Here is a 16,079-nt window from a genome sequence, read left to right as displayed (position 1 = left end):
TCAAGTCTTTTCGAGTATGATGCTAAAAGTTTGGCACACCTATTTTTGGGCAGATTCTCCCATTCTTCTTTGCAGGACCTCTCAAGCGCCATCAGGGTGGATGGGGAGAGTCAGTGCAAAGCCATTTTTAGATCTCTCCAGCGATGTTCAAATCGGGTTCAAGTCTGGGCCATTCAGGGACATTCAAAGTTGTCCTTTTGCCACTCCTTTGTTATCGTGCCTGTGTGCTTAGGGTCGTTGGACTGGGGCAAAGGTTTGTCTTCCAACAGGACAAGGTCCAGAGCGCTCTGGAACAGGTTTTCATCGAGGAGGTCTCTTCTGTACATTGCTGCATTCATCTTTCCCTCGATCCTGACTGGTCTTCCAGTTCCTGGTGCTGAAAAACACAACATGATGCTGCCACCACCATGCTTCACTGTAGGGATGGTAGTAGCCAGGTGATTAGCTGTGCCCGTTTTCCTCCAGACATGATGCTTGCCATTCATGCCATAGAGCTCAATCTTTGTTTCATTAGATCAGAGAACAATGTTTCTCATTGTCAGAGGCCCTCAGGTGCCTTTTGGCAAACTCCAGCTGTCATGTGCATTTTACTGAGGAGTGATTCCGTCTGGTCGCTCTACCATACAGGTCTGATTGGTGAAGTGCTGCAGAGATTATTATACAGGATTTATATAGCGCCAACAGTTTGTGCAGCGCTTTACAACATGTGGACAAACAGTACAGTTACAATACAGGTGGAATCAGAGCTGTTCTTCTGGAAAGTCCTCTATCCACAGAGAAAGGCTAGAGTTCTGTCAGCGTGACCAACAGGTTCTTGATCACCTTCCTGACTAAGGCCCTTCTCCCCACGATCGCTCAGTTTTTCCGGGTGGCCCGCTCTAGGAAGAGTTCTAGTGGTTTCAAACTTCTTCCATTTACAGATGATGGTCTCATTGGGACCTTCAATACTGCAGACATTTTTCTGTACCCTTCCCCAGATCTGTGCCTCAATACAATCCTGTCTGGGAGGTCTACAGACAATTCCTTGGACTTCATGGCTTGGTTTATGCTTTGACATGCACTGACCTTATATAGAAAGGTGTGTGTCTTTACAAATCATGTACAATCAACTGAATTTACCACAGGTGGACTCCAATCAAGTTGTAGAAACATCTCAAGGATGATCAGTGGAAACAGGAGGCACCTGAGCTCAATTTTGAGTGTCTCTGCAAAGGCTGTGAATACTTATGTATATGGGATTTTTTTGTTTTTTTATTTTATTACATTTTCAAAAGATTTCAAACAAACTTCTTCCACATTGTCATTATGGGATATTGTTTGTAGAATTTTGAGGAAAATAATGAATTTAATACATTTTGGAAAAAGGTTGTAACATAATGTAGAAAAAGTGAAGCACTGTGAATACTTTCCAGGTGCACTGTAAATACAGGTCAATCAGGCTTATAAGATCCACATCATGGCGTGATAATCCTCCAGCTTAACCACTTCCCGACCAGCGCACGACGATGTACGTCGACAGCATGGCACGGGCAGGCATATTGGCGTACATGTACGTCCAATATTCGTTGCCGCCGTGCCATCGGGAGCGCGCCGCCGGCGGCGCGCTCCCGCGCTGGTCGGGACCTCCGTGAGTCCGGTCGCGGGACCCGCGGACTCGATCGCCGCGGGCATCCCCGCGATCGTCTCACGGAGCGGCGGAATGGAGGAAATGCTGTATAAACAACATTTTCTCATTCTGCCTAGCAACTAGTGACGCTGATCTCTGCTCCATGTGATTGGAGCAGAGATCAGTGTACACTAAATGAAAGCCCAACCCCCCCACAGTTAGTAACACACCCCTAGGAACACTTAACCCCTACACTGCCACCCACAGGTTAACCCTTTCACTGCCAGTGTCATTTACACAGGAATCAGTGCATTTATATAGCAGTGATTACTGTATAAATGACAATGGTCCCAAAAATGTGTCAAAAATGTCCGATGGGTCCCCGACAATGTCGCAGTCACAATAAAAATCGCAGATCGCCGCCATTACTAGTAAAAAAAAAAATAATAAAAAATTATTAATAAAAATGCTATAAAACTATCCCTATTTTGTAAACGCTATAACTTTTGCGCAAACCAATCAATAATCGCTTATTGCGATTTTTTTTACCAAAAATATGTAGAAGAATACGTATCGGCCTAAATTGAGGGAAAAAAATGTTTTTTTATATATTTTTGGGGGATATTTATTATAACAAAAAGTAAAAAATAATGCGTTTTTTTTAAAATTGTCGCTCTATTTTTGTTTATAGCGCAAAAAATAAAAACCGCAGGGGTGATCAAATACCACCAAAAGAAAGCTCTATTTGTGGGAAAAAAAGGACGTCAATTTTGTTTGGGAGCCACGTCGCACGACCGCGCAATTGTCAGTTAAAGCGACGCATTGCCGAATCGCAAAAAGTGGTCTGGTCTTTGACCAGCAAATTGGTCCGGTCTGAAAGTGGTTAAAACATCAGTCTGGCTCCTCTTTACATGAAAAGAACAACCTGAGCTGGCCCCATCTCCAACAAGTACTCTGTATATAGGAAAGAAAAAATAGGCGTATATAGTGTAGTATGCTCGTTTATGAAACAACTCGCCAATATAGCTTCTAACATTTAGTACATTTAAAACCAGCATGTATAAATGGCAGTGCAGGCACTCACATGAGAAGAGATCCAAGGACATACGAACTGGGCCAAGACCGACATCATCTGGCTCTGCGGAGCTCTTCTTAAGCGAGTGCCTTTACAGGCATTTATACATGCTGGTTTTTAATATACTAAACGTGAGTAGCTATATTGGTGATTGCAAAGTTGTTTTATAAAGGAGCATACTCCCATTTGTGTGTCATCCATCATCCCGCCACTGCCCTGCACCCCCCTCCCCCCCGCCCCCAACAGGCACCGCAGATCTCACCTGGAGGGTTTCAGCTACAGAGGTATATCAGCAACCCAGAACATATTGGGGCAGCACTAGGTGTGGTCGGGTACCGACTTACAAGCTAATGTTCCCTCCGCCATCTTCTCCTCCCACTGTAGTGCATCAAGGCACAGCTTACATGAGTGATAACTCTGCTCTGAATTCAGGAACATTGTTTCCAGGCCATCACAAGAAGGTGCATTAGGTGGACTTCACTGGTGGGGTCCAACAGGTATTTGTGGAGCTTTGCAGGGGAAGAAAAATCTGTAGGCGCTTCTGCTTGGCACCACATTTGTTTTTAATGGGAGGCCAAGGTTTTAAATGTAAGAAAACAAAAAGACATGATGATGATGTTTTTCATTCACTTTTATTTAATAAAAATGTTAAAATAAATAGATACAAATTGATCAGATGCTCTGTGTTTACCCCCCTCCCACCCAGCCCTATCATGTCCCTAAAACTCTAAACACAGCTTTACCAAAACTGAAAACACGGACTTCCAACTTTACAGAGAAGGCAGAGTATTTGCAATTCACTACCATTGGGCTTGGAAAAAAATAGAATGTATATAAAAAAATGAAAAGAAAAAGAAAAAGTCCCCAGTACAATAGATAAGGTACACCTCTCAGATTCATACGAAAACTTAATTATACAATTTATTTTTCTATAGAAAAAAAAAAGGTATGTTACAATATTTTCTTGGTTATGATATCGACGGATTACTTAACCCTAAAATGCAGCACGAGAGATGTGAGTGTTTCCTCACAGAGCAGAGTGTGAGTAGATGTAGACCAGACACCAATTGGAAGTCTTTTGTATTATTATGTTGAACTATTGCTCCTAGGCTTAGAACACAAAAGGGCTACTGTCATGTAAACAAGGCCGGGAAATGTGAATGAAGCGCAACAGAAGGGGAGGGATATACTGAAGATACATGTACTGCTCACATGTAGAGAGGTGGGGGAGGAGTGCTGGAACTGACGCAGGGAGATCTCCTCCAAGCCTTACTCGGATTAGGAAATCATGTTTCCTACGTAAGCACGCCGTGTATAATAAGCCCTTGCATTTCACTGGGAAGGGAGCTTGGCCACAGCAGAGGGAGAGCTTCCCTACCAACACTGCATTAGGAATGCACACAGGCGATGATGGTCTGGGCCCCGATACAGATCCTCCAGCAAGTGAGTCTACTGCAGAGTCAGCAGAGGCCCTGCTTCCTACACATGTATCAACACTCATGACAGGTGCTCTTTTTCCCTGTAACAATGCAGGCATAGAATGTATAGGGATGGGATTTCTGTGGGTCGTATTTAATAACAGTGCAAACAGCATTTCTATAGGGACAAGAGTCTCTAAAGGAGGGGGATTAAGTCCATCGCTTTTTCATGGTTGTTAGATAAGCATTTGTGTCCCTAGTAAAACAATTCACAGCTCAATAACACAATGCATTAAAAAAAAAAAACAATGTATTATAAACATAATAGTCTGACTGCAAAGGGAATCCTTTCACCCTCTTCAAGTGGCCTCATCAGTGTACATCATTAAGAGTGCCATCTTCTGAGCCCAACTAATAAAGTTATTCACCGGGATCTGGTGACATGGCTGTGGCACACAGAATAAGGTCCAATAAAGCCCAAATGAAGTCTCACAAATGTTTCTCCTTATAATCCTGTAGCTCAGTATGTTATGAATTTTAAAGTGTTCCTAAACCCAGTAATATGAAAATAGTTAATGCGCCCCCTGCAGTGCCCACAGCTTATAAATCATCTTTTTACATTAAAATACTTCCACTATGTATCTTTTTGGCTGATCTGTTTAGCACGTCTTGTGATAAACTGCAGAGTCTGGCTGAGTGTTCAGGTAGGAGGAGATTTCCACTACAGCCTGTGTCCATTAATCAAGATGTGACATCCCACCCACTGTGTTTTTTTAGTTACTGGGCATAGAGGAAGAGGGAGGGACTGGGCTGTCATTCAGGATCTGTATACACTCCCACATGTGTGATGTCCATATATCATGTGACCTGAAAATCTCAGCTCAACAAGGAAAAGGTTTTCTCCAGCAATAGAGACCAAACTGAGCATGTGCAGCTTTACTACCCTCACTGTCTTATCTGGAGCCTTGCCAGAGAGACCCTGCAGGAGGGGGAGGATCTGTCCATACAAGAGCAGCCTTTTTACACAATAAAGGGGATTAACCCCTTAAGTTCCACAGTGAGTATAACAAGCATGCTATTCTGCATATACAGACCAATTTTACTGTTGTGGGTTAAGTAACCATTTAACGCCTTTCCCCTTGGATATGCCTTTTTTTCTATTACCAAAAATTAACTTCCCCTCCTCCCACCTCAGTGCTTTGCGCTGGCAGAGCTGAGTAACTGTTTAAAGAGGGCGTGTATACCACTCAGACGAGCATTTAATTGCAGACCCGCATGGTTGCCAGCCCCGGCAAATAACCAGAATGAAGAAAAAAATTGGTCGCACACCCCCACAGGACCGATCCAAATAAAATCCTTTATTGTCCTTAAAGACAGAGAAGCAAAGCAGGACAAGCTGTTGATGCGTTTCACACTTAGATCACACGCTTAATCATAACCCAGGATTAAGCACGTGATCGAGTATGAAATGCGTCAACAGCTTGCCCTGCTTTGCTTCTCTGTCTGTAAGGACAATAAAGGATTTTATTTGGATCGGTCCTGTGGGGGTGTGCGACCAATTTTTTCTTCACTCTAGAGCTGATTAACTGCCAACCCCATCATCACAGGCGTTCTCGCCATTACATGTACTGCGCGGCCAGGTCAGTAAGACTGGAGAGTGTGGTCAAACTCTGGTGCCTATTGGATTGCCGTGCCACATTTAGACACCCCAAGCAACTGCCAGGAAAGCAGATGTTCGTTCACAGCTCTCAAACGTAATATTAATGACTTCATTTGGGCTTTAAGCTTAAAGAGGGAAATACAGGACTTACAATAAGTCATACCTGAAGAGATGACAGCCTATTGAATTAGCAATTTAAAAAAAACAACAGCTTCACTTCAATGTACATACATAAGTAGTTGGTGGCCCATTGCTAATAAATTCCTACAAAACCAGTGACATCACTGGTGCTATTGGAGTTAATAGGATAAAAATTCTTGACTGCCTGCCTATATCTGTAGACGATGTACTCTACGGCAGCAATGCTGACAAGGTTGGCCATATGCTCCAATTCTGTACTGAGTTACTTGTTCAGTAATAAGTTGGCATGCAGATGGCCATTTTATCAAGGAACCATGATTGGCAGCCTATACTTCAAAATACTACAATACAGTGTTCACATATACCTCTGCATTGTCCAGGAAGCAACAAGCCAGTAATCCAGTAACTGTTTCTTGCTGGGCGATATGGAGGACCTACAAGTTAAATGAAAAGGACAGTTACAATACACTGAAATGCCAGCTGTTGTAATGATGGGGTAATGCAATAAGGCACTTTAGACCGTGCTCACTGCATCCATTCCTGAAGGGAGCTCTCCAGCGGAATCAATTGTTATGTAAAAGGTTTTCCCAGGAAGGTGGAGGAGTGAGAGAAAGCAATGGTACTACGTGCCGCAGGCTGCAACAAGGAACATCCATTTCCTTTGGCCAGAACTGCAAGAAAGGTTGCACCAAATTGCTTGCCCCTCAAAGGGGAAAAAAAAGAAGGTACGTTAGACATGCACACACATCCTTATCTTGCATGTTCAACGTTCCTAATAAAAAAAAATAAAAAAAAAAATAAAAAAAAAAAGGGGGGGGGGGAGAGAAGGGTATAGGTTGGAGGCAGGATTTTTGAACGTATACCAGTGACAATAAGTAGCCTTTACTTTAAGCAGCTATATGCAGTCCATTATTGATTGATCCTCTCATTTAGGAAGAAGCCTAAGACCACAAGTCTGGGGAGAAATGATCGATTTGGTGCATCCTTGCTAATGACTGTGCAAGGAAAACACTAAACTGAGGTCCACCCCCTATTCCCAATGCTGCAACCATCTACCCGCGCTAGAAGAAACCTGCCATTCATTACGCATACTGTGCTGATGAAGCCTAAACTCGCCTACAGTTTAAAAAAACTCAAAAAATAAATTCAGTTATGGGTTAAGTATCTGTATTTCACAATACTGCTAGTTTATCTGCCTGAAGTCTATCTTTATATTGTCTTCCTGCAGAAATCAAAGTAGGAGGGAATGCAATCAGCATTACACAATCTGACATGTTTTCAGGCACTGGGAGCTGAATGCAAAGAGGTTGGGCAGGAGGAGGAGGAGGGCGTTGTGAGGATCTCAGCAGTGAAGCCGATTCATTGTCCAGTGAGAAGGCATCTGATACAGGAAGCAGATTTCCTATTCCTGGTTTAGCTGGGCAGCCGTGTCATCTGGCCAGATTGCCAATTGGAAAACTAATCGGCATCACCACAATTGGTGGTTCAGTGAGCAAGAAACAAAGAGGTGACAACAAAAAAAGCCTAAAAGCAGGTTTTGGTGATCATGCAGTGTGTGGCAGAGTGTAAAACACAAGACGGTCTGAATGCAACTATTAATCCTTTGGCAGGTAAAGCAGATAAAAGCTGATCATAGTGAGGGAAAGCAGGTGATGGCAGAACATTCAGTCCACATCTATCTAGGATCATTTGGTTACCCTCTTCTGATCTCTTCTGGGAATTGGAGCTACAGGTATCTACCGAATCTCCAACTCCTGGAATGGCGATTACATTTCTATTTCCCCTTTATATATTGTTACTATTATATGGTGGAGCCGCCCTTCTCTTTGTATAATGTTTAGAAAATGTTATACCCATTTCTGTTACCAGCAAGGACTATTTGTCCCCTATGGGCAGGTATTACAGAGCTGCAATTGGTGCTGACCAGAGAAAAGACAAAGGGCTGCCTATGTTCTAGTGCTCTGTGGTACATTGCCTTAGGGTTAGAACTGGCAGAAATGCGTTTCAGGATGAATTGGGGTTGTTTGCCTACTACAGGTTTGATTTTTGTCATGTGCACATAGCTTTAAGGAGAGGGAAGGGAGAGGGACTCATTCACACTGACCACGGCAGTGTGCAGGAAAACTAAATGTCCTCCCCTGCAGTTTGGTGGCAACACTGTTGTTTAAAGAAGTTCAGCTTTGGGAACATGTAACGTTTTCCCACTCCTGCAGTGGCTCGGCGATCCGAGGCCTCTGTGTGACAGCAGTATAGGGAGAAGTTGCCCATCTCGGCTGTCAAATTTGAAAAAATCGTGGCCGCACACACGGCTGTGTCATTCGTTCACAGAGTTCTGTGAATTCATTTACTACAACTACAGACATCCTTTGCATCTGTCAGCTTGTAGTTCTCAATGAACTACCATGGTGTTGTTGAGCACTGTGTTAGTTTATCGATTCTTCCGGTCAGTGTGAAACTGTCTGGCTGTATGATGTATGGGGCAGACAGCTTACACTCACAGTCTCCAGGATACCTGCATGGCACCAGGGATCAGCTGATCACTGGTCCAATGCATTCCAGGCTCATATAAAAAAAAAAAAAAAAAAAAAAAATGTATTTTTTTTTTTTTTGAAAGGTGAACTTATCCTCTAAGTTTAAGTCTACAGGGAGCGGGTGCAGCAGTCCTTTACACTACAAGACTGGTCCCTCGGGGCTCTTCTTCCCTACATTCTGGTAGTCTAAAGTCCTCTGACAAAGATCAATGCAGGGACTATAGCCTGGCACTGGACAGGAGAAGGATGAGGGACAGTCCACTGTGAAAACATAGGGGGGTGCTGGGGGAGTGGAGGATTCGGTAAGTAAAATAGTTTTTCCATCCTCTGGACACAAATGTGCAGTTAACTCTCGCAATGTGGGCACAGCCGCACTGCCAGGGAGACCTTTCAGTTTTTCTGGAGTTGGACTTAAAATGTCTTCATGTAATAAAATACTGCTGATGCATCCTTTAGTATTTCTTGTGTTTCACTGGGGTTATGGTAGGAGGCCAGCCAGTGTAATGGCAACTACCGCTTGTATTTCTTCTTTAAATTAAATGGTTTTTGAGAGAGACATTGAGGCTGCAATGGCAGACTTCACATTCTAAAATGCTGGTTGCTTAACTGTCATGCCAATTCTCTTGTTTGAATAACTGGAGTCAATCTGGTATGTAAATACAGGTAGTACTGCTGACTTGGCTGTGGCCATCCTAAACATTTCCAGCCCAGTGACTTGGAAGTACTGTCAGAGAATCAGCATAATAGCCAGGCAAGAACAACACCTATAATTCTTAAAGGTTTTCTTTAAGTCTTCCCACAATGAACACAACCCATTCACACGGGGGAGCAGTCCACATGGAAAGCACATCTATTATGTGAATGGCACTGTCCATACTGGACTGTGTGGTGCATATATGTACCACAGAGTGCAGTAAAGGGCATCCTCTGATCTTTTATCACTGTTTGAAGGACATGCTAAAACGCATGGCATTCTGGGGCCTGCCACCTCCAAGATGGAGCGTTATGTAACTTGGAAACAGGCCTTCCTATCAATTACTCAGCCAAGGGGTGAAATGTATCAGAGAAAACCTGTTCTAAAGGAAAAGACTCGTACCGTGAAACATAGTATTGTGAAGGGGCTGCAGGGAACGAATAAATCCAGTACAAAATGCAGAGCCTATATAGACTGCACACAGCCACACCAAATCACCAACATTTTCACAACATATTAAAAGAAACTAGATGAATGCAAACAAATGCATGTTTGTTCATAATAAACATTTGGTATGACCGGTACTTCAGTCTACATGGGTGTCCCTCTTTCACTGGCTCCACAACCTACACTTGGCCCAGCTCTATTTTGGCATCATGGGGGTTTGCTTGGTGCACATGACTGGTACCTAATCAGAAGATTATTACAAAGGAAGGGTGCCTGAAACTCCTTTTAATGTTTACTATATATGTATATATATATTTATATATGAAATATGCGTTCAGATGTCAAGACAGCAGTTATTTACACAGGAAATTCAACCTGAAAGCAATGCAAAAATATGTTGCTGATATTACCTGGGGGATCAGGCCAGCCTTTTACTGATCTGTAAAGGCTTTACTAAAGACTACCAAGCATAGACAAAGCAAATGTAAATCTAGTATATCCAAATCCACTGAAAGTGCACACAACTGTCTGTATTATCTTACCCATCTAGTAACACTAGGAAGACTTGTATGTAATCATTTGTACCTGGGCCTCCTTATTCAACTTTATATATATAAAAAAAACAAAAAAAAAAAAACACAAATATTCACAGACTCAATATTGACTCCCTGGGAGAGATTTACTAAAACTGGTACACGCAGAATCCGGTGCAGCTGTGCATAGAAACCAAACCAGCTTTTACACCCCATTCAGACTTAATGCGCCTTGTCATGTGACTTTGGACAGCTTGCATGACAAGTCGTACCCCATGGTTTGCAATAACTATTCATGTGTGCTGCAACTTTAAAGCAGTTAATGCTCTATTTTGGTCCAAATGTCATGCAACTTGAGGGCCATAGACTCTACAACATAGCCAATGTTAACCCTCAAAAGTTGCATGAAAGTTGTACCTGAATATCTTACGTGCAACAGTGGGTCCGACTTTGCAAAGGGAAAAGAAGTCACATCCAAGTCATACCCATCCAAAGTTGCAAAGTTCAATTAAGCTTTGAGAATAAGCCTGGGTTCACACTGAATGCCGGTTTGAAATCGTTCAGCTGAACTCGCACAATTACAAACCCGCATTTCAGTCCGACTTCAGGAGCAATTTAAGAGACATATGTGTGGGTTTCTACACAGATGTCTATTGAAATCGCCCTGAAGCCACCAAAAGTAGTGCAGGAACTACTTTTGGGAATCTGTGGATGGCAATAGGCACCGATTTGACATGTCAAAATGGTCCGATGAGACCGGGGGCTAAAACCTAGACACCGATTGGTTATTATGCACAGCTGCACCAGATTCTATGTAAATTCCCCCTCCCACCCCTTGTCCTCCCTCCCCCAAACAACCAGCAGTCTTGCTCATCTGTCCCCATAGACTTCTGCAGCTTATGGGACAGGCTGGTTCATGCTGTTCCTGCTGTAAAAGATTCATTAGTGTCAGGGTAACACATGGACTCTGCAGCCAGAAGACATCAAAGAAACACAAAGTTCATCAATGCCTTCCCTCGCCAAACACCTTGGACAGTCTAGTCTGCTTTACTAATACTTTCACATTGTTTTGATTTTTTTTTTTGTTTAAATTGCAAATAAATATTATGTCAGTAAGTTACCAAAAGTCATTTCTCATTGAGATGCTGGCACATATTAAAAAAATAACATACATCTGTCTACCCATTTCTACACTGTGGGACAAGGATGGGCACGTCGGCAGCTAACATCTACTCTGTGGCCCAGCGATCGACAGGCAGGTGGTACTGCTAGCCTTGAAGTGGCCCAACCCTGCTTAGACGCACATTTAAAAAGGAAAAACATCATAAGGACCTTAAATACTGACTCAAACACACATTCCTCCTCCAAGCCCCCTCCAAGCTCTGTGGCCTGGTCATCAAAAGGGAAGGATTTTTTTTTTCTTTTTGGTACATCACACTGGAGAGTTGGAGATGAGGGGAATTCTTCTGTTTGCGCACAGCTGTGTTCGCCCCCTCTCCCTGGCTCCACAATTTAATTTGTAGAAGAAGGAGCTCTCCGAAGCTTAGTGTCCACACATACACCTCAAGGAAATCGCAAAGAACAAAAAAATAAAATAAAGACTGATATCTATGCTTGCTGTGGAGGCTGCTGCAGGCACACACTGGTGTAAAGAGAGTAAAGATTTGATTCTATTTGTCACTTGGCATGGTGCTGGCATGAAACGCCAGCTCACACGTGGAACACACAGAATAAAAGGTTGATTGGCAAAACTCCAGTGCTTACGCCCCTGTCCTGGGATGGTTCTGATCCTGTATGGCCCAGGAAACGGTCAGACGCGCTTTGTCTTTTCATAGTACCCTCTGTTACAGGAGAGCAGGTCACTTAGTCTCTTCTGCCTGGATGCAGTTCTGGACTGGTGAAGGGAAGGAGGCTGTGGCTGGCTTTGGGTCGGGAGGGGGGCTGTTGGCAGCAGCACTGCAGTCCTGGCTGTGGTTAGAGGTCACCTCTGAGTTGACGGGTTTGGTGAGGTCGATATCCTGAATGAGCCGGATAAGACGTTTCACTTTGTCCAAAGAGCTGTGCATGTCTTTCTGCCGGGACAAGATGCTGTTCTTCATTTCTATGCATTTCTAGAAAACAGAAAACACCACTGAGAAACTGCTGGACCTGTTACAACAAAAGGCAGAGATTATCATTCCCCTGAAAAACCATGTCATGAGGGATTCCTAGTCACGTATCCCCAGAAGCAGGGATGCCAGTGACAGCTGTAAGCATGGATCTTTATTAATGGGTTAATACAATTTCCTGACCGCTTACCGTTATGGAGCTGCTGAGTTGTTTCACTTTCTGCTCTAGTTGCTCTCGCTCCTGTTTCAGCTCTGAGCTCCACTTGAGTAATTTTTGCTTCTCTTCTTCTTTTGCTTTTTAGAAAAATAAAACAATAAATTTTGTATACCAGGACGGCCTGTACAGTTTGAGGAGCTCTGAGGAACACACACACACACACACACACACACACTCAGTCATTTTCTATATAAAACAGGAAAACCTTAATGTGTGTAGAGAGGATAGTTTCACATCCAAATAAGTGAACATGTACAAAATTATTTATTTGTTTTTCTTTCTTTGACATTCTTAATAAAAAAATATTGTAAACAAAATGGATTGGCTACCATGCGCAGCTGCACCCGATTTTGCACTCGCCAGTTTTCAGGTCAATGATTAGGTAGTGCACCCAGAAACAATACTTTAGTCACTTGAGTGGGGATATCTGAATGGTGCCTGCAGCTACAGGCATGATTCAGATATCTTCTTTTAGAGCCAGCGATTCCCTAAACCGTAAGAACAATCATAGCAACTTGAACAAAACATTAATCGTTCCCCCCCCCCCCCCCAGTCCATGCTGGAAGTTTACCATGGAGAATCCGGCGGGCCAGATGGCCCCCAGACGTCTCTATGATCTATCGGAGGCCAGACACGATGTTATGACATCACGCACGGCCTCTGCATTTGAAAAAAATAAATGCTGCTGCCTCGGCTTGGAAACCAGGATTTTCTTCAGGCTTCCCAGCCTAGAGGCGAGATGTGGGGACTTCTTGATCCCATATCTCTACATAAAGAGGACCTGTCACGCACTATTCCCATTACAAAAAAGTAAAAAGAAAGTGTCAAAATAGAAAAAAAAAAAAAAAAAAACAATAAAAAAAAAAAAAAAAAAAACACACTATGAAGTGTGACATCACCTCAGACCCACCTGCTTTATATGCGATATATGAGTGAACAATTGCTAATGTTCCAGGCCAGGGAATTGCTTCCTCTTTCTTGAGCATCTGGAAGAAAGAACATAGCTTTAAGAATTAAGCTGCGACTATAATGTTTAGGAAATCAGATCTGCATAGGAAGTAAACTTTTCTACAGGAAAAATAAAAAATAAAAAAAATAAAAAACATAAAAAGACTTAAAGTCAATATTAAACGTGTGCAAGCTAATTTAACCATTATCAAACTAAAGTTTTTTGCTGCTTTAATTGCTGCTTTAATTACTGACTTCCTGCAGTTAACACATGCACAAACATCTGGCCAAACATATTTCACCCAAGTCATAGGTGGCCTGCTCTGAAACTAGCACTTTTCTTCCAATACATACTGCAAAAGGCTATCACTACTTGAGGGTAAATGGTCAGCACTGTTTCCATGCAGTACTGGAGTTTTCTTTGAATTACCACCAGGTGCACCATGCATGTAGAGTTTGCTTGCTCTCACTATGTGGGACTGAAGTCCAGACTGCCATATCACAAACATTCTTGGCTCTAGATGACTTATGTGCTGTGTGTGTACACCTCTGGCATCTACAAGATGCTAAGAATGGAGCCAGGTTCCAGAACAATGAATCTCCCTGGGAAAGAGTTGAATCGTCCGTGCCCACCCAACAGCCAAAGAGGGAAGGCATGGAAATGAAGTAGTGGAGAAGAAAGTAGCAGACGGAGCAGTGAGGGGGAGCATGGAGCAGTCAGCACTGGAAGGAAAACTTTGGGAGAAAATCTGGCCATACATTAGTAGATTATCCAGCAAATGTTCGCACAAATATAGACGAAAATTTTCGTATGAATACACAACTTGACAAATGTCGTTGGAAAGTACTTTCAAAACTTTGTTTGCTTTATGGCTGGGTTCACACCAGTGCGAATTTGATGCGAGTTTCCCCTCATCCAATTGGCACGTCAGGAGATTGTGACGGCCTCTATATGGAGCTGGTTCACACATCTCTGGAGTGGCTTTGACGCAAATTGAAAGTCCTGTATGTCTTCTGGTCCATTTCAGATCCGAATTCAGTCCAAGATTCGGGTTGAAATCGGACCCGACACAGTGAACATGGACGCACCGAGCCTTAAAGTAGAACTAAAGGCAAAAATTTTTTTTTTTTTTTTTTTTTGTATGTAGTGAAGGAGGATTAGAATACGTGTCATGTTATTATTGCTGTCCATACCCCCATTAGAGAGATTCACCCTCTCTAGTTGCCGTGTTTACCATCATCACTGTGAGTGAAAGTAAAAGAAAATCCCAAATTTTGGGATGACACCAGAACAGTAATAGAGGGGAAGTCTTTAGGCTCGGTTCACACTGATAAACATGCATCATACCGCATAGCAATTGTGCTGTGTTCATGAGATCTGCTGAGGTAGTCAATTAAAAGTTAAAAGACACCACAAAAGCAGGTTGCAGAATGCTTTGCGATTGCTTGAAATCAGATCGCATGAGTATGAACACCCATGCGATCAGATTCCAGTGCAGCAAAAAAAGAAAGGTGCCTGCACTTTTTTTGTGCAGATGCGGTGCGATTTGAGCCATACAAAATTATAGGCTTAAATCACATTACTGAGTGAATAACACGTGATGTGACGCATCGCATCAGTGTGAACCCAGCCTGAAAGTGATTTCCTCTCACTTCCTGTTTTGACTATGCTACAGGAAGTGAAGGGAAATCTACCCAACTAAACACAGATGACAGGAAAAAAACTAAAAACTGACAAGGGTTAAATCCCTCACTTATGATGATGAAGGAAGAAGGAAGAAGAAGAAAGAAGAAGAAGAAAGAAGAAGAAGAAAGAAGAAGAAGAAAGAAGAGGAAGAAAGAAGAGGAAGAAAGAAGAGGAAGAAAGAAGAGGAAGAAAGAAGAGGAAGAAGGAAGAAGGAAAAGAAGAAAGAGGAAGAAAGAAGAAGGAAAAGAAGAAAGAGGAAGAAAGAAGAGGAAGAAAGAAGAGGAAGAAAGAAGAGGAAGAAAGAAGAGGAAGAAAGAAGAGGAAGAAAGAAGAGGAAGAAAGAAGAGGAAGAAAGAAGAGGAAGAAAGAAGAAGAAAGAAAGAAAGAAAGTTTTGCCTTTAGCTTTACTTAAACGGTCAATTTTGAAATGAATGTAAATTCCCAGACAAAAACCACATTAACGGTTTGAAATTTGTACATTTGAGAACAATTTTCCACCCTGTTCCTTCAAATTTTCTTGCCACTGCAGTATACAACAAACAATGATTTGACGCCACTAACCAAATTATTCAAATAAAATCCCTCTACTTTATAGCCGGTGTATTTGCTTGATGTTTTGTAACCTTTTCTTTCATTGCATAATATTGGCAGAGCTTGGCTATATACAAGCAGTTCTGAGAAAATCTCAGGCTATTTTTATTTACTTTATAGTTTGCAACTTTGGTGGGTGCAATACAACTTATACTGGATTTTTTCATTATTTAGACACAGTGACCAGCAGTTAAAGGCAATCATACCTTATACTCTGACTCTGCACTTCAAAGTCAAGAGCCAGTGGAAAGGGATTCCCTTGTAAGAAGTCCCAGAGGACAACCCAGCTACAGGATGTCTGAGGAAGAACATCTTAGAACAGTACTTTAATAACCAGATAATTATACCAGATGATGGGGTCACAACATGTAAGAATATACCACACAACTAAGCAGGACAGTCATTTTTATCTTCCAAAGCATG

The 16,079-nt window shown here is 42.5% G+C and overlaps 1 protein-coding gene across 7 annotated transcripts in view; it reads right to left on the bottom strand.

Annotated features, from left to right (window-relative positions):
- Positions 1 to 9,840: 9,840 nt before the first annotated feature.
- The window catches only part of PHF21A (PHD finger protein 21A), a 213,189-nt gene continuing 206,950 nt past the window's right edge, over positions 9,841 to 16,079 (bottom strand). For all 7 annotated transcript variants that reach the window (XM_077461841.1, XM_077461830.1, XM_077461822.1 and 4 more), the window contains 3 exons: positions 13,341 to 13,416; positions 12,404 to 12,507; positions 9,841 to 12,216 (listed from right to left, as the gene is read on the bottom strand). In XM_077461841.1, coding sequence (XP_077317967.1) covers positions 11,965 to 12,216; positions 12,404 to 12,507; positions 13,341 to 13,416 — 432 coding nt within the window. In that variant the 3' untranslated portion in view covers positions 9,841 to 11,964. The remainder of the gene's footprint in view (positions 12,217 to 12,403; positions 12,508 to 13,340; positions 13,417 to 16,079) is intronic.

This window comes from Lithobates pipiens, unplaced genomic scaffold (genome assembly GCF_037356315.1).
Source record: "Lithobates pipiens isolate NorthernLeopardFrog02 unplaced genomic scaffold, aLitPip1_a1.2 Scaffold_10, whole genome shotgun sequence".
NCBI classification, from domain to species: Eukaryota; Metazoa; Chordata; class Amphibia; order Anura; family Ranidae; genus Lithobates; species Lithobates pipiens.
This window is presented reverse-complemented; position numbering and strand designations above follow the sequence as displayed.